Source organism: Nelumbo lutea, chromosome 2 (assembly GCF_056320005.1).
Source record: "Nelumbo lutea isolate HS-2025 chromosome 2, American lotus-T2T, whole genome shotgun sequence".
Lineage (NCBI taxonomy): Eukaryota > Viridiplantae > Streptophyta > Magnoliopsida > Proteales > Nelumbonaceae > Nelumbo > Nelumbo lutea.
In genome coordinates, this window is record NC_142685.1 from 97,030,757 (window position 1) to 97,055,786 (window position 25,030).

The 25,030-nt window shown below is 39.2% G+C and overlaps 2 protein-coding genes across 18 annotated transcripts in view; both read right to left on the reverse strand.

The window, feature by feature from the left end:
- Positions 1 to 945: 945 nt before the first annotated feature.
- LOC148872205 (protein GAST1-like) lies at positions 946 to 2,811 on the reverse strand. The gene is made up of 4 exons (XM_088968751.1): positions 1,778 to 2,811; positions 1,530 to 1,589; positions 1,370 to 1,403; positions 946 to 1,273 (listed from the first exon to the last, which is right to left on the reverse strand). Exons 1-4 carry the CDS (start codon positions 1,847 to 1,849, stop codon positions 1,092 to 1,094), a joined length of 348 nt encoding a protein of 115 aa, XP_088824877.1. The 5' UTR covers positions 1,850 to 2,811; the 3' UTR covers positions 946 to 1,091.
- Positions 2,812 to 7,249: 4,438 nt separating this feature from the next.
- Positions 7,250 to 25,030, reverse strand: part of LOC148872206 (uncharacterized) — a 64,634-nt gene continuing 46,853 nt past the window's right edge. For all 17 annotated transcript variants that reach the window (XM_088967195.1, XM_088967202.1, XM_088967204.1 and 14 more), the window contains one exon: positions 7,250 to 7,579. Coding sequence is in view for 2 of the 17 variants with exons in the window: in XM_088967204.1 (XP_088823330.1) it covers positions 7,506 to 7,579 (74 nt within the window). In the remaining 15 variants the exon portion in view is untranslated. The remainder of the gene's footprint in view (positions 7,580 to 25,030) is intronic.

Genomic DNA, 25,030 nt, shown 5'->3' on the forward strand with positions numbered 1-25,030 from the left:
AAGGATTTGGGACTATTAATTTTTTGCCGACGTTTAGATGGTTGATAAGGAAACTTAAATGACACTCGAATGACATTTGTGTCCTTTTCAAATGTCACTTAATGACAAGTTAACTGCTGATTAATGGTAGATATTGAATCGTCACATTTTAAAAACTCGGATACTGAATTATTGCATTTTAAAGTATGAGAATCAAAGTAACACTAAACACAAAATACAGGATACTAATTTAGAATTTTCCCAATTAATAAATCTCCTATGTAGAAGATACTGACCATACCAGTATAAAATAAATAATATCATCCTAATGTTCCTGGTGTGATCATTCTCTCAGCAGCAGAACAAAACATATATACCAGAAAATATAAAATTTAATTTGTAAAGTGCGATATCATTAAATTAATTAAAAAAAGATACAAGTAGTATTTAATCCTTAAAATATCTCATTACTTTCTAAAAAAATTGATCAATCCAGTGTCCAACTTGTCGAGATCTTTATATCAATTTGTCCTCTAAACAAATGATCATATAAAGATGCCACCAGCTAATTAGTAGCCGCATATTCAAGATGCCACCATTTACTTCAAAGGGTCCCCACCCTCCTAAAACAATATATCTAATTTGGCACCTCGTGAACTATCCAAAATTGCTTCTCTCTCTCTCGCAAAGGAATCCCACCCTCCAAAAACAGCATATCTCATTTGGCACTCGTGAACCATCCAATTGCTACTATTACATGCTGCTTCTGCTACTGCTCTCTCTCTCTCTCCACAGAAACCTAAGCATCATTAGCCTTCTTGGGTGATTAACATGCGTTATACTTGATTACTTGTGTATCTATTACCACCAACTATACCAATTGAACTAAATTAAATTTATAATAAACTAGAAAAACAATTCAGCAGTGAGTGAAAAGGGGGGAAAACATCTTTTGAGATTAGACCATTAGAACTCAAACACCAGAAATTTATTAGTGAAGATGGTTCCCTCATTTTCAATAATACATAGAATTGAAACATAGTGTACGCTACGTGAAATGGGAGGAGGAAAAGAATAAGAAATTCACATATTTGTGTAGTAAGGCAGATTCATCATGGACATTTGGGTCCTCCCCTCTTGGTCTTCCAGTTATTATAGCAAGGGCAGAATTGCTTGTTCCCATATGTGCCAGGAGGCACACACAAGCACTTGGCGCAGCATTTCTGGCAGAAGAACATACAGGGCTTCTTGTAAGCTGTTGCTGAGCACCGAGCTGTGCAACGCGGTGCACACTCTGCATGAAAACCATCCAATTCAATGATAACATCCAAACTAAAACACAAGACAGTCAGATTCAGACTCATATACACTAATGTATATACCAACTCACCTTGTGGCTGAAGGCTTCCTTGAGTGGCACCGTACTGTATTACACAACAACCCAGAAGAGTTAATAACTTATGATGTGTTAATTCAGTGAAAACAAAACGAAAAGAAATTACTACTACAGTAACTGCTGAAACTAACTGGGTGGTCATAGCTTGTCTCACCATGTGAAAGGTCGCTGGCTGTGGTTCTGCAGCTGGAGGCTCTGTAGTAGTTTTAGCAGCCTTGAAACCCCAAGGGAATACAAATTAACCAAACTAATTAATAAGCCTATTTATTAATTAAGTACAAACTTGATAAAATGCAGCAATAGATCATCAACAAAGATGTGTTTTATAGTTTGTAATCAATAAGTCAAAACAGCCAAGTAGAAAGGGACGAAGGATGTGTAAAATAAAGATATGATTTATACCTGAACTTCTATGAGTAAAATAAGCATCATCGTCACAAGACACAGCATCAGAGTGTATTGTCTCCTTTCCATTGTTGAGCTTCAAAGAAAATTGAAGAAGTTAAGAGTGGAGGAGTGTTTGTGAAGTGGCGAGGGGTGATGAACAAGGGCGACGTTGGAGATCTTGAAAGTAAGTATATTTATGGGCGACCATCGAGCCTACTTTTGTTTTTCTTAAGCAAAAAGTGCCATTTGTCTATATCAAATTCTTAATGCATGAAACCGTGAAAATTAACGCAGAGCCACAGTTTCAGAAGCAGACGCAGAGCCTCTCTCTCTCTCTATGGCTTCTTTTAGTTTTATCTTATGCAAAGGCCCCAGGGCCCAGTGTCAACCTGAAAAGCTGGGTGGATGGGAATGGCTGAATAGTTCAACCGGATGGTTAACCTGGTAAAATGAACAAAAACAGTCAAAAACAAAGGACCCTGTCTGTTTCTGTCCAAATGGCGAACCAAAATTAAGGCAGTTTGGTTACCTATTCCACTTTCATCACTACTTTATCCCTTGTTTAGGTAATGAGGACGTACACTACCAAGCGAATAAAAAATATAGAATTCAAAGGTGGATGTACAATTTGACCATCTGGTTCAACTGTTCTTCCCTGATTCTATCATATATATACTCTGGTTCAATATATGAATTGAACTGAAAGGAGCCTTGTCTTGGTCCATTCTACCCTGAACTTCGGACTCTAAAACACGGCCTGGAACTTAAAAGTTAAACCGAGAAACTTTAGATTGATAGGGGCCTTGTTCAAACTTAAAAGCAAAGCTCCCTATAGAAATCAAAACTGAAAAGGAAAACATGATCTCTTCATTGCCTGGGTGTTGACCTTCATCTTTCTTCTTAAGGACTGAAAATAAATTTCAAGTTCATTGATTTAAGCCTTGTAATGAAAATGGGATCTCACTCAAGGTACAGGATTATCATCACCTCTGAAACAAGGCAACAAGCAACAATTTTTCCACATCAGAGAGAGAGAGAGGTAGGTTGATAATGTGCTTGGTGTTTGGTAGCCCATTTTTAAATTGAATCATCTCATCATATGTTTTAACTATACAAGTGTTTTTTTTCTATTTATAACCATGTAAGTGCTTGTTCACCATCAAAGTGGGTTTATTTCTTCTTCAACATTGTGGGTAAGAATAGGAGACATTGAAGGGGGGCATGGAGGTTTCATTTAGAAAACAAGGGCAATTTGGTGAGTTCAGATCAAAGAGAAAAATTAAGAGATTTGCACTTCCACATCTCTCTCCCCCCCCCCCCCCTCATCCATGTGCAATGCAAGACTTCCAATCAATAGGTTGATAAGAGAGGGTTCACATGTGAACTTACATGTGCTCCGTTGGTATACGTGGGGCCCTTCTTTTCTCAAGAGACAAAACTACAACGTAATGTAGAGTGGCAGTGAATGCATATGAACCACATACTGGCTACTCATCAGTTGGAGTGTAGTGAGTCTGATCACTGATGACGAGGCATTCGTTAGTTATCGTCCTCTTCTTCTGCTTTGTCTTCTTCGCAAGGAAAGGTTTGACGGATACTTCTCTTCCTTTATATTTCTCGTGACCTTATGACAAACATACTATACGAGGTCCCCTCACTCAATAACCAATTACCATTCTATATAGAAGCCCATGACCCACTATTATTGTGTCCTGAATGGCAGATTGCCTACAGCTAAAATCAGTATAAATTTAAGCTTATCATTTTATCATGTTCAATTTTTTAGGTCGTCAGTATCATAGGTGGGGTCCTTTTGATAATGGGTTTCGAGTGCTTGTCTATATAACACGTGGCAGTAGAACAGGGACCATATAGATTTTGCAATTAGGGCATCCTCACTGTATCACTTCCCTTAAATTATTAACCCTCTCCTATAGCCAATCGTGCAAGTACTAGAGGGAGAGAGATTGCTGTCCACTGCAGCCACTATGGGTTCAGATTTTCAGGGTTTCAGTTGGGTACCCTGCTAATGCTGTATGCTCGTGATCAGATACACCATTTCACCGACCATGTTTTTCAGGGTATCAGTAGTGACAGGTTCTGTTTTATTCTCGTGACGAATCCTAAGGTTGCCATTCATACCATTATTTGTTTTCAATCAATAATCTGGAATCAGATTCAGTCAACAATCAGGGAAAAAAGGGGAAAAGGCACATAAACATTAATATAATCACCTTGATTAGATGGTCTTGAGCCTCAACTACCAACCAAAAGGATTCTTTGTTGAGATTTTAGAGCCAATATATAATATGTAACAACTACAACAACCACCATGATGGATTAAGTTTGCTTATTTTGACAAGCTGATTTTGACTTCACTTTGTAAAGGCCGTTTAGCAGTGATTAGTTTTGCTTGTCATTTTGACAAGTTAATTTTGCCTTCACTTTGTAAAGGCCATTTATAGCAGTGTTTTCAACCCGCCGTTAACTGAGACGGTCAAATTGTTTGAACCATCACCTGTCCATGATTTTGGGTCTGTTTGGCTAAAACCCAGGATTTGGTCAAAATCCACTAACTCAGTTAAAAACTATTTGACTTGGAAGGTTGTACCGTCGACCTGTTCAACTCCGTCGCCGGGTCATAGCACCCTCAATGTATGTGCACACTTTAAGAGACCATAGCTTTATGCTCAAATGTCCAATTGGGGTTATATTTTTTAAAATTTGGATAACTTTTCAAGATCCACATATCCTAGCCCCACTATTTTCACTACAAAAGGTTTTTTTTTTTGCCTTAAATTATAATTTTTAGCATTTTACAAATAAAAATTAAAAACTGAATTAAAATATAAATTAAAAATAAATAATGTATATATTACATGTAGAATATAACTATATATATATATATATATATCATATTTTCTGAAGCCTGTGACTCATGAGCCAGAGGCAAAAATGGTTTGGCCTTTGGGTAAGTTTTTAAAACATTGGTTTATGGTGGGTTCCCTAGTTCCTATAGGGGGTCCATCTTATTAGTTATTACTAAGAATGAAGAAATCAATTGCCATTTACAATTTTGAGATTTTGTCCAACTATGTTCTTAAACTTGTTAAATGGAACCTTTGCTAAGCTTGCAAATAAGAACACCTTTAAATAGGACTAGAATGTTCTAAAAGCACCATACACATTTGTTTTTCTCTTTTCTATTTGTGGCCCCTAAATTTCCTCCAGGTGAGAAGAAGCCACCTTAAATTTTATTAATCATTATAAAAAGGGTTCGACTATGATATGGAAAGATATGATATCACAAAGTTTTGACCAATCAACCCCCTAACCCTAGTGGCAGCGGGATTTAATCCCAGCTCTAGCTATGAGCCAGAGATCTTCCAAGTGACACCATCAGGGGTTGTAAGACCATAAATCTGGAACTTAAAAGATAAACGTGGGTTATGTTTTAAGACCATAAATACAGTTCATAGCCAGAGGAATATATGGCATTCATCTAAGACAAATAGACAATGCATACCAAAGATGATAGTAATTTTCTCTTCAAAATGGTAAATCATGTTGTACACCTTCCCAAGGACTGAAAATACTACAGCGTCCTTCTGTCGGGCTGGGGTTGCTGGTGCCATTCATCAGATGGTCTTACATGTAGATTCCCTTAGTATACTGGGAGTACAGTATGTTGGCTATTTTAGATCAGAAAAAAGTAATAAAATACCATACTATTGATGTAGTGTACCAATAAATCAAAGAATCATGATTTTCACAATGTTACGAGCTTCATAGAAATGAGTATGGTCTCGTATTGGAAAATATGTTTACTCGCTGTAAGCCAGATAGTAAAACTGGTCCAACCCGTATTGGTTCCTCTTCAGTGTATTCCTGGTCCCTTGATTAAGGGTAATCAAGATGCTAAGATGAAATAAAAAAATTATAACAGCTATTTTCAATCTCAACGGTGAATGTATCTTTGTCTCGATTGCTTTTTTGGTCAATTGCAGCCATGTAGTAGTTATGAGGATTTTTTTTAGCAGTATGAATATCCTTTTCAAAGCAGGAACTCTCCATAAGGCTATACGTCCTCTTGAGGAGCAAAAGTTGGAATTATAGAAGCCGTTCAATGTTGAGGAAATTTGGGAGGTGATCAAAGGCTTGAGGATTGACAATTTGCAACAAATGTTGGGATAAGAGGCTTGGAGGATTTCAGGGCAATGCCTTGCTTGTAAGAAGTTCGAATACAATTTTTATTACTCTTATCCCACCCATCATTCTATGAAAAATTGAACGTGAGAAGCCTATGATAATAGGAATCGGAATTGCTTGAACTATATAGGTATGTATTGCCCAGCGACCACCCTAAATTTCCAATCCTCACAAATAGGCAGGCAGCTGGTTTCTTTACAATCTCAAAAGGTATTTAACAAAGACACCACCTCTCCCCTCTTCATTTGCTTGACGGAATGTTGATTCGATTCATCAACAAGGTAGCTTATATTGGTCGTCTGGGTTTAGAGGTTACCCCAAGGGGAGAGGAGGTGCAGGTGTTGCAGTTTGTGGATGACACTATTTGCATTTTGGATACTTCCCATGCCCAGCTGAATGTGTTTCTTGGGATATTAATCTGGTTTGAGGTGGTCATTGAGCTGAAGGTCAATCTTGGGAAGAGTTCTATAATTCCTGTTGGCCAGGCAGAAAATGAGAGACTAGCTGGTGTACTGGCCTGCATAGTGGACCATCTCCCAATAAAGCATCTTTGGATGCCTTTAGGGGTCTAAATGTAATTCTGCTGCAATTTGGAATCCAGTTCTTGAGAGGTTAGAGAAGAGATTTTCTTCTTGGAAGGTTAAATACCTTTCCAAAGGTGGGAGAGTAACTCTAATCAAAAGCACATTATCTAACTTCCCCACTTACTACTTACATATGTTCCCAATCCCCATGAAGGTGGCTAAACAATTGAAATGCTACAAAGAGACTTTTTATGAAAGGTTGACATGAGGAGAAAATTCACTTGATTAACTGAAATCAAATCTGTGCTCGCTTAGGGAAGGAGACTTAGGTGTTATAAGAATTAAAGATTTTAACATGGCTCTTCTTGGGAAGTGGATATGGAGATTTGGGTGGAAAGGAGGGTTGGTCGAGAATCCTAATGACAGCTAGATATGACCTGAGAAAGGGAAATTGGGCCATGGCTGAGCCTACCTCTTCTTATGGCTGCTGCCTTTGGAAAGTTATCATAGAAGTTCATGACAAGACCTCAAGTTGTCTACAACGTGGGGGATGGGCAAAATATTTTCTTTTGGAAGGATTCCCATTGCTGGGAGCCTGGGATAGCACTTTAAAAGTGGTTTTCCCTCAACTATTCTAGTTTGCTGAAAATAGAGAGAGCTCAATACATGAATGTGCTTTGAGAGTGTGTGTGTGTGTGGGAAGGGGGGGGGGGGAATGTGGTTTGGGTGAATTTTCATAATTTACCTGTTTCAGTTGGACTAGATAATTAGTGAAGGGCACATTGACCAATGGGGGATGGGAGAATAACTGAACAAGAATGGTGAATTATCAGTAAAATCTTTTGCTGTGAAATTGAGGACCCCAGGGTGATTTCCTTCCATACAAGAGATGATCTGGGCATCCAGTATATCTACAAGGTTGGGCTTGATGATGTGGGTGGAAGCTCTTCAAAAGAGCCTCACTAAGGAAAACTTACTAAGAGAAAGCTCAAGTGTGACCTTCTGTATGTTTAGGCAGGAGGTAAATTCCATTGACCAGCTCTACATCCATTGCCCTGTTGTTGCAGCATTGTGAGATCGTAACCTGTCAAGAAAAACAATAGTGAATAGAGAAGAGAAAAGAAGAGAGAAAGTCAATGTAGAAGAAAGAAACCTCATGGGTCAGTGGCAGTGCCTACTGTACCCTATTATATTATGAAATAAAATATCTACAGGGAGACAAGAAGTCCCCCTGCATCACTGATACATTACGAAAAATACCCCTCACAACAGAGATCATTTCATCAAAGCTGCAAATCTATGTTGGGAATGTCTGGCATCCATTAATGACCTGTTGATGACTCGGGTCTGGTTGGGTCAGAGAAGTAGAAGGAAATACATTTGGAAGGTTGTTCCTGTAACAGTCATGTAAGCAATTTCTAAAGAGTTTAATCATTAAACTCATTAGGTTTGAAGGAACAGGAGATTCTTCACCAACAAAAGCAGAGGAGTTGAAGATCTCATTAGATTTTCAGTGGGCAAGGTTGGGTCCTGGGTGTCAATTTCTAAAGAATTTAGTCATTAAAACACCATCCAGATGTTGAGCTCAATGAGACTTAGGGAGATTTGAATTGTATCTTTTGGCCAGAGGTAGAGTTGCCTGGTTCTGCCTCGTCTATCAAAAACTAATCTATTTCTAAATTGCAGCTTCAGCCAATAGATTTTGAATGCTGGAAATTTTTGGGATCAGTTCACACTACCCCACTGTCTTCAGCAGGCTCTAGAAGGCTGGTAAGTGGTAGCATAGCAAAGGTTGTAAAAGGGTAGAGTTGTCTGGAATTTTCCACCTATGGCTCGCCATTCATAGGGACTTCAGGACTGTTCTAGATGTTTGCTGCTCCTGTGTTTAACACCACCTAATTGTATAGAGGCTTTCATATTCAATGTTGCTTTTTTTCCTTTTTTTTTTTTTTTGAAAATGTAAAGGTATTTTATTCAGAACACATATAAGATATGTTGAGGCCATCTGAACCATGCACAAAAGACAATGCTGTACAGTTGAAGTTCAAGAAGCTATCATTGACACAAGCCCCAAGCTTGACAAGTTCATTTCAGCTCTGCAGCAATGAAATTGGGTTCTGCTGAAGGGTGACAATTATAATAATCCAATGGATAGTATCCCATGGGTCCCTTCCTTGGTATATATTACTTGCAAGAGGTGTTCAAGAACATTGGCAAGTATTTTCTGGTGGCTGTGGAAACATTTGAAACCTAACAAAAGGACAGGCATTCTTAGTTTCTTACCCATCTGCAGTTAGTTGAAGACTAGACTTTGTTGTCCAATTGGTGAACTATACATCCTGCATGCTAGTCTTTATGTTTGATTACCAGTTTATTATTTTTAGGTTTTTTTTGTCAACTTTCTTGATGCAGTCTCAAATGTGATGCCTATGATAAAATATTGTTTATCATACATATAGGAAAAATAGCAGTTTTGATGTTAAATGAAATACCTTTGGTGTACAACCAAATGAGGTAGAAATTATTTGTATCAGAGAAAAGCTGAGCATATGAGCAAATGAATGGTCAAATGAAGTTTCACCATTCAAAAGATATCAGCTTTTTTAAGTAATTAAGCAAATGAACCGTGAAGGCAAGATATAAGCCTTTACTTACCATTCAGATTATTAAGCTAGGTGAATGAAAAGTCTATAGAGGCAGTCCACATGGACAACAAAATAGAATATTTAATTTCCAAAGAGTATTATTTGTATTAGAGAAGCTGAGCATATGAGCAAATGAATGGTCAAATGAAGTTTCACCATTCAAAAGATATCAACTTTTTTAAGTAATTAAGCAAATGAACCGTGAAGGCAAGATAATAAGCCTTTACTTACCATTCAGATTATTAAGCTAGGTGAATGAAAAGTCCATAGAGGCAGTCCACATGGACAACAAAATAGAATATTTAATTTCCCAAAGAGTATTGCAGGTGTTATAAAAACAAATTTTGATCAATATACCACAAGTTGGTATCTTTAAGGGTATAGAAGTATAAAGCCAGAGCTCATATTATTGTATATATGATATTCCCGTAGCCTGTTATTCAGTGAGAAACATTGTGTATTTTTTTATGAACATGCAATTGTTTCTGTAGGAACATAGTACAGTAGTTGTTTTTGTGTGGTTCCATCTTATATTCATGTTATTTTTCATGTTCGTTATGTTTTCTATTTACTGTTATTATCTCTTGTTAGGCAGAAGGGGTAATATTTTTCTATGTAACTTTTTTATGAGAAACATATAAATGCTAATGATAGGGTGGCAGGACCACAACTTACTGCACCCCTTTTTCATTCTCTCCTCTTCCTTTTCTCTTCTCCTCTTCTTTGTTATCTCCCACTCTTTTCTCTTTTTCTTGCTGATTTCCAATCAGAACATAGGTAGACTGTCAACAACCTCTTCCAAGTTGGTATCAAAGCAGGACTAGGATTGTTTATGGTTCTCATGTGGTTTTAGTTCAGCTGACTGCATGAGAACTTCCTAGAGTTGGAAGTTGAACATATATCTCCAGAATCTTGAAGGTTATCGGGGAAGTTTTTGCTCTGCCCAGGGTACTGTGTGACCTTGAAGATTGCCCAGTAACCAGGAAGATTCAGAGAAATCAAGTGCTAGGCCCAAAGCTTAAACCTATTTTTGGAAGTGGCGCTCAAGGTTTTTTTGATTGCTTTCTTATCCCTATAGAGATCAATAGCCTTTAGGAGGCAGTTAAATCATCCTAAGAGTGCTTGATGCTTTTTTCTTCCTATTGTTTTTTCTCCTTTATATTGTTAACAGTTGAACAGTATTGCTTAGCAGCCGGAGAGTATTGTTAATAATCAACCAATATTGCTTAACAACCAACCAGTATTGTTAATGTTCAACCGGCTGGGAGGAAAACTACCTTAACATCTATCATGAAGACAACTAGGAGTGAATTAAAGATCCAAGGGGAAGGATTTGTAGGGACTGAAAGTATGACAGACGACACCTTTCAGATCACTACTGTCAAGTTTGATGGAACTAATTACTTGGAATGGGAAAAACCAGCCATGGTGGCCATTAGAGGTAGAGGAAAACTAAGGTAATGCGATTGGAGATACAAAAAGAAACTGCCAAGGAGGACCCAACTCATGCCAAGTGGATTCAAGAAAATTATTTGGTGATGACTTGGTTGTGTAATTCCACGCAGCCTCACATTAGCAAAAATTATTTGTGGGTTGTATGGTATTACAGAGATATTAACAGCAAAATAAAGTGCTGAAATGAAAGAGAGAGAAGAGAAGAACCACGGAACAGTCTTTGAGAGAGATTAGGATGACTTAATGTCCTCATAGCAGCCGGACCAGCTTTATATTAGCATTAAACAAAAAGGAAATTTACAATATGCCCTTAATTATAAAAAAGACAGTGGACTGGAGTGTCCTTATTCTGAAAACACAATTACTTAACTACCCTACCGCCCAAGTACACCCAAGATAATACTCTTTCAACACTTCCCCTCAAGCTGGTGCATATATATTATATAGGCCCAGCTTGTTAGTGATAAAGTCAATACAAGGATGATATATGGCCTTGGTCCATAAATCAGCTAACTAGTCTCCTGTCTTCACAAATTCTGTCAATATCACCATTTTCAATCTCAATGGCATTCTAACTCAATATGCTTCATCCTCTCATGAAAACCTAAGTTTAATGCAATATAAATGGTGGCTTGATTATCACAATGTAAGTAGGGGTATCAATCGACCGATTTTAGATTGGATCCAACCCAATCAAAACCATATCAAATCGGATTTGGACGGTCCATTACTCCATTATAATTATTGGATTGGACCAATCCAAAATAAATTGGTCCATATTATTATTGGTCTGAATTGGACCTAAACCAAATTTCCAATAATCCGATCATGAGGCCAAACACTTGTCCAATTTGAAACCAATCAAAACTGAAGTCAGCATAAAATCACTTTTACAAAAACAATTTTACAAAAGCGCTTTACTTTTATGAAATACTTTTACATGAAAGCACTTTTATGAAATAACTTTTACAAAAGAACTACAGGAGTACTTTTATAAAAGCACTTTTAAGGAAGTATTTTTATAAAGTACTTTTATGAAAGCACTTTTGTGGAAGTACGTTTATAAAAGCACTTTTAAAAAACACTTAATGAAAGCACTTTTGTGAAAGCACTTTTAAAAAACACTTAATGAAAGCACTTTTGTGAAAGCACTTTTAAAAAACACTTAATGAAAGCACTTTTGTGAAAGCACTTTTAAAAAACACTTAATGAAAGCACTTTTATAAAAGCACTTTTATGAAAGAACTTTTACAAAAGCACTTTTACAAAAGCACTTTTATAAAAGCAGTAAAGCACTTCTATGGAAGTTGAAGAGAAGATGGGCCGAATGGCCCATAGGCTGTTTATCCTTCTTTATCTTTTATGTTCTTTGCTGTTGTAGAGAAAACTGATGTGGGCTCCACGGCTGTGGTCCCCACCCCGTTCGTAGGACAGCATGTGCAACTATTATTAGTCATGTCAGTGTTAGTTGGTAGTCAGCTTGTTATTTCAGTGTGTTATTTATTTCAGTCTTTTATTTGTTTTTTTTCTTGCCATGTAAGTATTAAGGGCAGTCCTGTCCTTTCCCCTATGTACTAAACATAACCTATAAATATTAAGAGAGTGGTGGCGGCAGATTGATTGAATATGTTCCTCCTTTCAAACCTTTGTGTACTTTTGGTTCTTCTCCTCTTTTTCCTCCTACTTTTCTTCTACCTTTCCTAAATCTGAAATCTGTTAGGATTCAAGGCTGATTGTAGTCTTGATCGACTACTTGGTATCAGAGCTAAGATTAGGGCTTCTCATGTGAGTTTGATCCAGCCGACCACATGAGAATCGCCTCGGACTGGAAGAATAGAGAAAAAGATCTCTTCGGCTGATTTTTGGAGGTCATCTACAGCAGCAGTCCAAAGATTGGATTGAATCTTTGATAACCAGGAAGAATCAGAGGAAGAGAAAAGGATCAAGATCAGTCCTTGATCAGTACTAAAGCGGCGATCAGAATTTCGGAGGATTTCTGTTCAAGATCAGTTTATTTCAAGCAATGTTGGAAGGTGGCGATCAGAATTCTCTGGGTAAGTCTTATTTTTTGTTTCTCTTGAGATTGCTATCAGTCAAGATAGGTTGGACCTATCTAGGAGGAGCGGCCGAACTCTCCTATTTTCTTGGAAAATGTTCATTTTAGGGTTTCTCTCAGAGGTGATCTGTTTTTAGGGTTTGACATTAACCCTACGGCAAGACCTAACTGTTGGGCCGAACTCTGCTATTTTCTTGGAAAGTGTTCGTTTTAGGGTTTGCTCTCAAAACCCTAATTCTGTTTCAGCAGTACAGATTGCTCTCTAAGTTGGTTTTAGACCTGTTTCTTGGCTTCGAGTTTTTTTTTGGGGGGGTGAGAACTTGTACGGACTACATATACTGTGATTGCCGATTGGTTTCAGATCAGACCTGCACTGGTTTCATACTGATTTCTGATTGTGATCGACTGTTCAAGTGCTGTTTTCTATTGTAATAACCCTGATAGTTCTTAACTACTGATTCTTGACCAAAAATGGAGTTTAAAAATCAGGGAGAAGGTGTTTTTGGGAACAGAGGTCATGGTAGTACATCTGAGACTGGGTTTCAGATTACAACTGTGAGATTTGACGGGTCCAATTACTTGGAATGGGCCCAATCAGCCATGATGGCTATTGGGGGAAGGGGAAAACTTAGCTACCTCTTGGGAGATGTGAAAGAACCTTCCAAGGAAGATCCAATATATTACCAAGTGGGTTCAAGAGAACTACTTGGTTATGACATAGCTGTGCAACTCTATGCAGCCACATATCAGCCGAAAATACTTGTGGACAAAGACAGCCAAGGAGATATGGGATGTCATGAAAGAGACCTATTCCCAACCCCTTAACGTTGCCAGAGCCTATGAACGGAAGTGTGAAGTGAATAGTCTTAAACAAGGAGAGAAACCAGTCTCTGTCTACTTCTCTACCTTGAAATCCCTATGGCATGAAATTAACCATCTAGAAACTCTTGAGTGAGAAAGTCCCAAAGATGCACAGACTTGTAGAAAGCAAGTCGAGACCAATAGGGTGTTTGAATTTTTGGCTGGCCTGAATACAGATTATGACATTGTGAGGCAGCAGATACTAACCAGAGGTAGTGTGACCCTCTCTCAAGCATACTCCCTGGTGCATAGTGAAGAGACCAGGAGGAAAGTTATTATGCAACACCAGCCTTTCTCTCCAGCCCTGGCAACTGTTAAACATAAGTCAGAAGGTGATACAAAAAGGGACAGGAAGAAGGAAGATAAACGAGATCTGGTAATGTGAACATTGCAAGAAACCCAAGCATACAAAAGATACTTGTTGGAAGTTGCACCCTCATTTAGTCCCAGCAAAACTGAGAAATAAGAAGGGTAGTGCTCATGTGGCTGTGAATACTGATTCTACATCCTCGTCAGGCACAAAAGGCACACCCCTAGAGACCTTAGTCGTTGTTCGGGCTGCCCTTATACAATTGGAAAAGGAAGTTGGGAGTTCAACTCAGTCATCTCAGTCACCATCAGCTCCTGCCACATCTGCATTTGCTCATTCAGGTACTCGAGCCTCAGCCTACCATGCTTCAGCTCTAGGTAATACTGAACACTCTTGGGTAATAGACTCATGTGCATCCGACCATATGACTAGCTTGCCATTGTTGTTCACTACATGTCACTTATCCTCTGGTAGAGATAAAGTATCCATTACTAATGACTCTCTTGTTCCCATTTCTGGCAAGGGTGACATCAAGTTTCTGATACTATCTCTTTATCCTCAGTCTTAGATGTTCCTAAACTTGATACTAATCTGCTTTCAGTCAGTAGTATTACCAAACATATGAATTTTTTAGTAACATTTTTCCCAGACAGATGTGTTTTTCAAGACTTGGAGACGAGGAAGGTGATTAGGACTGGCCGTGAGACGAATGGGATCTATCTGCTCGGAGAGAGTTCTCGTTGGCAAGAGCCAGTGGATAAGAAGTCCTTTGCTTCTCGGTTTGTGAGTCCGGTTATGTTCTGGCATAATCGATTAGGTCATTTACCTTTCCGGTCTTTGAAGAGTTTGTTTCCTACTATATTTGAGTCTGTTGAGATGTCAAAGTTGAGATGTGAGAGTTGTGAACTTGCCAAACATTGTAGAACATCTTATTCTTTGAGTAATAAAAGAAGTAATAATTCTTTTGATATTGTGCATACTGATGTTTGGGGGCCATACCACATCCCTTGTATGGCTGGGTACAGATATTTTCCGTTGTTTGTTGATGACCATACCCGTTTTTCTTGGGTCTATCTTATGCGTTCTCGAGATGAGGTTCCCGCTCTGACCCAAAACTTTCATCAGATGATTCTAACCCAGTTTGGGGTCAAAATCAAAGTCCTCAGATCTGATAATGCAAAGGAATACTTTGCTAAGCCATTGACCTCCTACCTCCTTCATCATGGAGTTATTCACCAGAGCACTTGCCCTCATACACCACAGCAGAACAGAGTTGTCGAAAGGAAGAATAGGCACATCTTGGAGGTGACTAGAAGCATTATGTTTACCTCCAATGTACCTATTCGCTTTTGGGGTGATGCCATCCTCACGGCAGTATATCTCACTAATCGGGTTCCTTCCCGGGTTCTTGATATGAAAACCCCTTTTTCCCTTCTATACCCAGACGAGTTGTTTACCGTTCCCCTTAAAACCTTTGGTTGTACCTGTTTCGTTCAGCTTCTCGGGCCCCATCATTCCAAGTTTGACCCTAAGGCCTCCAAACGCATTTTCCTCGGCTATGCACAAGCTCAAAAGGGTTATTGCTGTTATGATCCTGTTTCGGGGAAGAAGTTTGTCTCCACGGATGCCACCTTCTTTGAGGAGACACCCTTTTATCCTAGGGTTTCTCCTCAAGGGGAGCACAGTGAGAGTGGGGATTTGGGTCTTTTTCCTCGGGGGGAGCGCAGTGAGAGTGGGGTTAACACATCTGAGGTTGTTCCTTTACCCATTCCATTGAGTGATGAAGGCTGTAATGGTGAGGGTGGTCAGAGGGATCAGGAGTTGAAAGCCTATAACAGGCGATGCAGGCAGGTTGATCCTGGTCATCAGCAGTCCAGGCCAGCTCCAGTTCCTTCTGCGGCTCCAGATCGAGGTATTACAGTCCCAGGCCCACTGAGATACCTTCCACTGTTGCTACTTCCCTTCCTACTGATGACCTTGACCTCCCTATTGCCGTCCGTAAAGGGAAACGACATTGCACCACATCTACAGCTCACTGCATTTCCCAGTTTCTATCCTATGATCACCTATCTCCCTCTTACAGGTCCTATCTCACTTCCATTGCCGATATCCCTATCCCTAGAACAATGCAAGAAGCTTTATCAGTTCTAGAGTGGAAAGATGCAATGAAAGTTGAAATGGATGCCCTGTTGAAAAATAACACTTGGCATCTAGTTGATCTACCCAAAGGAAAGAAACCAGTTAGATGTAGATGGGTATTTACTGTGAAGCACAATGCTGATGGCTCCATTGAAAGGTACAAAGCCCGGTTGGTTGCAAAGGGGTTCACTCAAACTTATGGTATAGACTACTTGGAGACCTTTGCCCCAGTAGCCAAGATGACCACCATCCGAGTTCAATTAGCCCTTGCAGCAAGTTATTCTTGGCCCTTGTTCCATATGGATGTTAAAAATGTTTTTCTGAATGGAGACTTACAGAAAGAGGTCTACATGCAGTTGCCTCTTAAATTCTATGATACAGACAAGTAAGAAGGTTTGCCGACTGAATAAGGCATTGTATGGATTAAAGCAGTCCCCTAGAGCTTGTTTTGATAGATTTAGACTAGCCCTTGGAAAATTTGGTTATGTACAGGCCCAGTCAGATCATACACTGCTCATTAAAAGGGTGGACTCTTCTTTGACCCTGCTTGTTGTATATGTGGATGATATTGTAGTGATAGGGAATAACAGTAGTAAGATTGCATCCCTCAAACAGCTCCTTCATCAAGAGTTTGAGGTGAAAGATCTTGGTGCACTGCGGTACTTTTTGGGTATTGAGGTTGCTAGATCTAAAAAGGGAATCTTTATCTCTCAGAGAAAATATGTTCTAGATTTGTTGGCAGAAACTGGAAAGTTAGGTGTCAAGCCTGCCGATACACCCATTGAACAAAATCATAAAATCAGTGTAGAGGGTGGGGAGCCTCTTGAAGACAAAGTTATGTTCCAATAGTTGGTTGGAAAGCTCCTATATTTCTGCCTCACTCGGCCAGATATCAGTTATGCAGTCAGTGTTGTCAGTCAGTACATACACTCCCCTAGAACTACTCATCTTCTTGCAGTAGAGAGAATATTGGCATACTTGAAGAGATGCCCAGGTAGAGAGGTATACTGTTCAAGAACAATAATCACATGAAGGTGGACGTCTATACAGATGCTGATTGGGCTGGGAGTGCTGATGACAAGAGGTCTACCTCTGGATATTGTGCCCTTGTGGGAGGTAACCTTGTCTCTTGGAGGAGTAAGAAACAAAGTGTTGTTTCCCGCTCTAGTGCCGAAGCTGAATACAGGTCAATGGCTATCGGAGTGGCTGAAATCACTACTTGAAGAGTTGGGTGTTGATTATGAGAAGCCCTTGATGTTGTATTGTGATAATCAGGCGGCAATTAATATAGCCCACAATCCGGTGCAGCATGACAGAACTACACATATCGAAGTTGATCGACATTTTGCCCGAGAGAGGGTTTCATCACAGGAAGTGTGTCTCCCGTATATCACCTAAAAACATGCAGTTCGCAGATCTCCTCACCAAGGTTATACCAAGGAAGAAGTTAGAGGCAGACCTGTTCAAGTTCGGAACGACAAATATCTATTCCCAACTTGAGGGGGAGTGTAGAGAAAACTGATGTGGGCCCCACGGCTGTGGTCCCCACCCCGTTCGTAGGACAGCATGTGCAACTATTATTAGTCATGTCAGTGTTAGTTGGTAGTCAGCTTGTTATTTCAGTGTGTTATTTATTTCATTCTTTTATTTGTTTTTTTTCTTGCCATGTAAGTATTAAGGGCAGTCCTATCCTTTCCCCTATGTACTAAACATAACCTATAAATATTAAGAGAGTGGTGGCAGCAGATTGATTGAATTTGTTCCTCCTTTCAAACCTTTGAGTACTTCTGGTTCTTCTCCTCTTTTTCCTCCTACTTTTCTTCTACCTTTCCCAAATCTGAAATCTGTTAGGATTCAAGGCGAATTGTAGTCTTGATCGACTACTGCTGTAATGGGCCTTATTCTGGGCCTATTCTTTCTATGTTATGTTCTTTTAATTTCTTGCCCAACTAAGGGCCTCTTTGTAAATTATCAAAGTTTAACTTAATAAAATTGTGTTAGGGGTGTAAGAGTAGAGATTAAGGTTCGAAACTCTCTTACTCTGAACCCTTATTGCCGCCATCTTCTTCTTCATCTTCTCTTCTTTAGAAGAATGATGTTTTATTTTGATTTTGCATCTGTTCTAGACAGTCCTTTATTCTCAAAAGACTGTTTTTCTTCTTGGTATCAGAGCAGGCTCTTTTTCCCTCTTTTTCACCTTTTTTCTTTCCCATACACAATGTGTATGGAGAACTAAACCATACGGACTGTTAAAGAGACTCGATTCTGCCCAGTTGTTAGTGGTTTCTAGAGAGAAGAGGACTGATTGTGTCGCCTCCTTGGCTGATTCCAGTGTACTGCCCGAAACCCTAGCTTCTGGAGAAATCTGTTTGCGAGCTCCACAGGGTGTTTGGACTGGGTGCTCAGTGTTTGGAGGTTTTCTGATTTTCTTTCTTGAAGACCGAACCAAGTTGGTTGGTGTTCCGTGTAGTCTACAAGGTGCGACTTCTGTTTCTGTTTCTCCCAGCTTCCGGGTGTGACTCAGATTTGTGGTACTGCTGCATTGAGGTAGGCTTAACACAGTTCTTGTTCCATCTTCATTCGATGTCTTTTGAAGTTAGTTGAAATCTTTTTGAAGTATTTAAAGAGATGAACACCTCTGAGATTGAAAACAAGAATGTTGCTGAATCCGGACAGGTTCCGAGAGCCTCTGTTGACTCTTTACTGACTGTGACCACAGTCAAACTGGATGGAACTAATTATCTGGCATCGTCACAATCGGTAAACATTCATATCTGTGGTAGAGAAAAGTGGGGTTTTATCTCCGGGAGTAAAAAGGCTCCCTCAGAAGATGATCCATCTTATGAGAAGTGGATGCAAGAAAATTATATTGTTATCGGACGGCTTGTGAACTCAATGCAGCCACAAATTAGTCAACACTATTTGTAGATGAATTCAGCAAAGGAAATCTGTGACAGTGTTGCTGAAACCTATTCCCAAAAATTAAATGCGGCTAGAGCTTACAAGTTGAAAAGTGATGTGAAGAATTTAAGACAGGGGGAGAAACCTTTAGCTGTATACTTCTCAACACTGAAGTCTTTGTGGCAAGAAATAGATTTGATAGAAATTGTAACCTGGGGCACCACTAATGAAGCAAAGACCTACAGAAAACTGGTTGAGAGAAACAGGGTGTTTGAGTTCTTAACCGGACTAGACCCAGAGTATGATATTACAAAACAAAATATTTTATCCAAAGATAGTGTCTCACTATCACAAGCATATGCCTTGGTAAGTAGTGAAGAGGTCAGCCCACTGTCACAAGGATAGTGTCTCACTGTCACAAGCATCTGTATTTGGATAGGGAATTATCTTAATCCTATCTGCAAATTAGGTCAACCCACTCCTGATCTTATTAGGACGTTACCAGATTAAAATCTTTATTTGAATCTCAGATCCACCCCTTTAAGTGGATAATTAAATCAGCCAGTTCGAAATGGGCTTTAGGCCCAATATGTATTATATGCTCAACAGGATTCCAAACTACTGCCCAGTTGGGCTTCTTTGTATGGCGTGGGACCCAAGCATTGATCTACACATCAGCCACATAAGTTCGGCTCAGCCTTTGTTACAAGGCCTATCCGAATTCACTGGAAAGCCCAGTGAAACCCTTGAGCCCATCACATGGACTCTATGGGCCCAACACTTACACTAAGTGGTCCCTGGGCCAAGCCATCTTATGAAAACCCAAGGACTGTGGACAGATGCAAGATTAGCCAATCAGGTATAACCCTAAATGGCTTTACACTCAACCTCTCAGCCCATAATGATCAAACACTGCCTGACAAGAGAGGACCTCACCCTTGGCTGCAAGGAACAGTGTTGCACTCTCTGCTCATATGGATCCTGGGAATTAAAACCATTTGCAAACATTTTGAAACCATACATATCTATATATCTTATATATAAATTTTGCAAAACAAAATTCCAACGATTGAAATCAACTGCCAGTAGTTTGGTTTCCATTAGAGAGAGTGCATCCCCGATCATTACCTTTGTCCGACAAAGGGGCTGATCCTGTCACCATGATCACTCACTCAGATGAATTCTCAGACTATTCCAATATACCTAGGTTTTGACCCCTGCTAAGGATCTCACTGATTGGCATATCAAAGACGGTCCAATCCGACACCTAGTGCAGTATCATAATCGAGTCTAGGGGTCAGGTGTAACTTTCCAGTTTTGCCCATCAATCACCAAGGTCAAGGGAAATACTGGAAATCTGATCCGGTTCAAAGATTCAAGTAATCCCACACTGCATGTGCTTTGGGTCTCACCCTAGCAGCTGAGATAGGCCACCCCAACACTTGGTAGCACACCAGTGTCAGCCTTGGCAGGATAAATCTCCCTAGACTTATCCAACGGCTATGAACATTCTAAACTAACACGAGTCTCATTAAGTGTCCAGTTTAAGGGTCTTACACAGAAACATACCACAGAACATGAATCAAACATGCACTTTATTCATTTACACTAAATGTCAAAAATACATCAAAATTGATTGGAGCTAAGGGCGTACAAAACTGTGTAACACTTTCTTCCTTTTATGGTTCCTCTATGGAGGAACATTGTCCAAAGGGGGAGGATTTGTCACATGCCTTTGTTCTTCCTCTTCCTGTCCCAGTTGAGTCTTTTACTGAGTCTCTTCCTCCTTCAAATGAATCAAGGGAGGATCAATCGTTCCATTCTTCCTGTCTCAGTGTCCCTTCCCCTTTACCTCATCATCCTCTTTTTAATCCCATGATGTATCAAAGGCAAAGATCTAGAAATGAGCAGGTTGTTTCCCCTACAACACATGAGCCTCATGCACTTTCAGTTACAAATGAGACAACAGGTACTGTTTCAGCCCCTTTGGAACCATCCTTCCCAGACCTTGATATCCCCATTACAATTAGGAAAGGAAAAAGGAAGTGTACTACACATTGCATTTCCAAACACCTTTCTTATAGTCTGCTTTCTCCTTCATATTTTGCCTACCTTTCTTCTGTTCTCTGACCCGATTCCCAGGTCTACGTCAGAAGCTCTTAATATTCCAGAATGGAGGGATGCTATGAGATCCAAAATTGATGCCCTACTCAAGAATGAAACTTGGGAAGTGATTGATTTGCCTGAAGGGAATGACCCAGTTGGCTCTAAGTGGGTCTTTACTATCAAATATCATGTTGATGGCACTATTGAGAGGTACAAGGCTAGGCTGGTTGCAAAAGGTTATACACAGACATATGGGATTGATTATCTGGAGACCTTTGCCCCTGTTGCCAAGATGACTTCTGTGAGAGTTCTTCTATCTTTGGCTGCCCACTCAGACCGGTCACTTTATCAATTGGATATAAAGAATGCATTTCTGAATGGAGAATTACATGAGGAGGTTTATATGTCTCTTCCTCTAGGGATGTATGAAACAGATATGAATGGAAAGGTATGCAAGCTGAAGAGAACTCTTTATGGACTAAAACAGTCCCCTAGAGCATGGTTTGAGAGGTTTAGGGCTGCTCTTGTTAACTTTGGCTATGTACAGACACAATCTGATCATACTCTCTTTGCAAAGAGGAGAGAATTTCTTGCAATTTACTTGATTGTGCATGTTGATGATATTGTTGTGACTGTTAATGATGTTTCAGGAATTAATGATATCAAATCTTTTCTTCATACAGAGTTTGAGATCAAAGATCTGGGGGAATTGATATACTTCCTTGGCATAGAAGTTGCTAGATCCAAGGATGGGATTCTTATCTCCCAAAGGAAGTATGTTCTTGATTTTCTCTTTGAAACAAGGAAGATGGGTGTTAGACCAATTAATACTCCTATTGATATGAGTCATAAACTCTTTACTTCAGATGGAATATTGTTAAAAACAAAGGAGTCTTCTAGAGACTCCTTGGAAAACTTCTTTATCTATGCATGACTCGGCCAGACATTGCATATGCTATCAGTTGCATCAGCCAATTCATGCATGCTCCCCGAGATACTCATATGGCAGCAGCAGAGCGAATTCTATGTTATTTGAAGGGCTCCCCTGGAAAGGGAATTCTGTTTGCCAAGCATGGCCATATGAAACTTGAAGCCTATACAGATGTTGATTGGGTTGGAAACATTGGTGACAGAAGATCTACTTCTGGGTACTGCAGCTTGGTGGCAGGTAATATTGTCTCTTGGAGAAGCAAGAAACAATATGTTGTTGCTCGATCTTCAACAGAAGCAGAATACAGAGCCATGGCACATGGAGTTTTTGAACTATTGTGGTTAAAATCATTGATGGAGGAACTAGTGATTGAGAATGATAAGCCAATAACGTTATACTGTGATAATCAGACCGCCATCAACATTGCTCACAACCTAGTACAACATGACAGAACTAAGCATATTGAAGTTGACAGACACTTCATTCGAGAAATAGTGGCTTCTGGTGAAGTATGTCTACCTTTCATCACCTCTGAAGAACATTTAGCAGATTTCCTCACCAAGGGCATTCCCAAGGCTAAACTTCAGCATGATACTGGCAAAATTGGCATGATTGACATCTATGCTCAGCTTGAGGGGAGTTTAGAGAAGATGGGACAAATGGCCCATAGGCTGTTTATCCTTCTTTATCTTTTATGTTCTTTGCTGTAATGGGCCTTATTCTGGGCCTATTCTTTCTATGTTATGTTCTTGCCCAACTAAGGGCCTCTTTGTAAATTATCAAAGTTTAACTTAATAAAATTGTGTTAGGGGTGTAAGAGTAGAGATTAAGGTTCAAACTCTCTTACTCTGAACCCTTATTGCCGCCATCTTCTTCTTCATCTTCTCTTCCTTAGAAGAATGATTTCTGTTGTTTTATTTTGATTTCTGCATCTGTTCTAAACAGTCCTTTATTCTAAAAAGACTGTTTTTCTTCTGAAGTACTAAAGTACTTTTACTAAAGCACTTTTATGATAATACTTTTATAAAAGTACTTTCAAAGTACTTTTATGAAAGCACTTTTACGAAAGCACTTTTACAAAAGCGCTTTTACAAAAGTACCTTTATAAAATTACTTTTAAATAAGAACTTTTATAAAAGCACTTCTATAAAAGTACTTATATAAAAGCACTTCTACGAAAGTACATTTATAAAAGTACTTTTACAAAGTACTATCATTAAAGTGCCTTTATATACACACTTTTTTTAAAGTACTTTTATCAAATCACTTTTACAAAAGTGCTTTTTCAATGCCAAAAGGGTATATTTTGTAATTTTTAAATTTTCTTCATTTTAATATATTTTTGTAACTTTTTATATTCTGTTTTTTTATATAATTTTTTATATTTCATTTGGTTTGGATTGGATCCAATCCAATCCCTTTACATTTTAATGGATTGGATTGGATTTGGTTTGTATTGGATCGGACTGGATTGGATCCAGTCCATTTATAAGTGGACTCACATTGGACTGGATCGGGTTGGACCAAATCCAGTCCAATTGAAACCTCTTCCAAGAAATAAGATTGCCATCTAAAAACATATAATATCCTACTGTTGACCTTTTGTCTGTTGGTGATCCAACCCAGTCAACATTTATGAATCCAAATAAAGTCAAATAACGAAAATCTCTGTAAATAATCCCTATACCTGGTGATTCTAGACATAGCTTCAAGGTGAGGAACACGTGGAGAACTCATAAACTGACTTACAACCCCTATGCAAAACAGATATCTGGACAAGTAATAGTCAAGCAACCTCCTAATCTAATTATGAGTTTCCTGATCCAAATCTTTATTTGGATCTGGACTCTTTAAGTGATAAGGATAATCCCTTATCTTATCTACAGTTTAAGATCAGCTTAATCCTAATCAAATTAGGAGATTCCTGATCCAAATATTTATTTGGATCTAGACTCTTTTAAGTGGATAAGACTTATCCTCTTATCATTATCTACTGATCCAAACCCAGATCCGCCCCTATTTAATTAATCTAATTAACCCAGTTCGAATTGGGCTTTAGGCCCATTAAGTTTATGTGCTCACTTAACCTCTTAACCTCCTGCCCAGTTGGTTCTCTTTGTATGGCGTGGGACACAAACATTGATCTACACATCAGCCACATGGGTTCAGCCCAGCCTTTGTTACAAGGCCTGGCCGAATTCACTATAGGAGACAGTGAACCCCTGACCCATCACTATGGACTCTTAATGGGCCCAACATTTACACTAAATGGTCCTTGGGTCCAACCACCTTTTGAAAACCCAAGGACTATGGGTAGATGCAAGATTAGCCCATCAGGTATTACCCTCAATGGTCTTACACTTAACCTCTCATCCCATAATGATCAAACACTACCCGACAAGAGAGGACCTCTCCCTCGGCTGCAAGGAAGAATGTTGCACTCTTTATTCACATGGATCCCGGGAATTAAAACCTTTTGCAAAACATTTTGAAACTATAATAATATATATATATATATGTATATCTCTATATAAATATATTTTGCAAAAACAAATTTCAACGGTTGAAATCAACTGTCGACAATTTAGGTTTCCATCAAAGAGAGTGCATCCCCGATCATTCACTTTATCCGACAAAGGGGCTGATCCTGTCACTATGATCACCCACTCCTGTCCCAACATACCTAGGTTTTGACTCCTCCTAAGGATCTCACTGATTGGCATATCAAAGACAGTCCGATTCGACACCTAGTGCAATACCATAATCGAGTCTAGGGGTCAGGTGTAACATTCCAATATTGCCCATCTATCTCCAAGGTCCAGGCCAATACTGGAATTTTGGTCCAGTTCAGGGTTTCAAGAAAACCCACACTACATGTACCTCAGGTCTCACCCTGGCAGCTAAAACAAGCCACCCCAACCAACTTGGCGGTACATTAGTGTCAGCCTTGGCAGGATAAATCTCCCCAGATCTATCCAACTACTGTGAAAATTCTAAACTAGCATGAGTCTCATAAGTGTCCAGTTTAAGGGAATTACACAAAAACATACCACAATGACATGAATCAATTGTGCACTTTATTCATTTACGATAAATGTCAAAAGATACATCAATCTAATTGGAGCTAAGGG

What these genes read in the sequence shown, in the direction of transcription:
- LOC148872205 (XM_088968751.1), bottom strand. Translation starts at nt 1,849, where the DNA reads ATGGAAAGGAGACAATACACTCTGATGCTGTGTCTTGTGACGATGATG. An exon ending in TTTTACTCATAGAAGTTCAG is followed by an intron (nt 1,590 to 1,777) that starts GTATAAATCATA and finishes TGGGGTTTCAAG; the next exon opens with GCTGCTAAAACTACTACAGA. An exon ending in AGGAAGCCTTCAGCCACAAG is followed by an intron (nt 1,274 to 1,369) that starts GTGAGTTGGTAT and finishes GTTTTCATGCAG; the next exon opens with AGTGTGCACCGCGTTGCACA.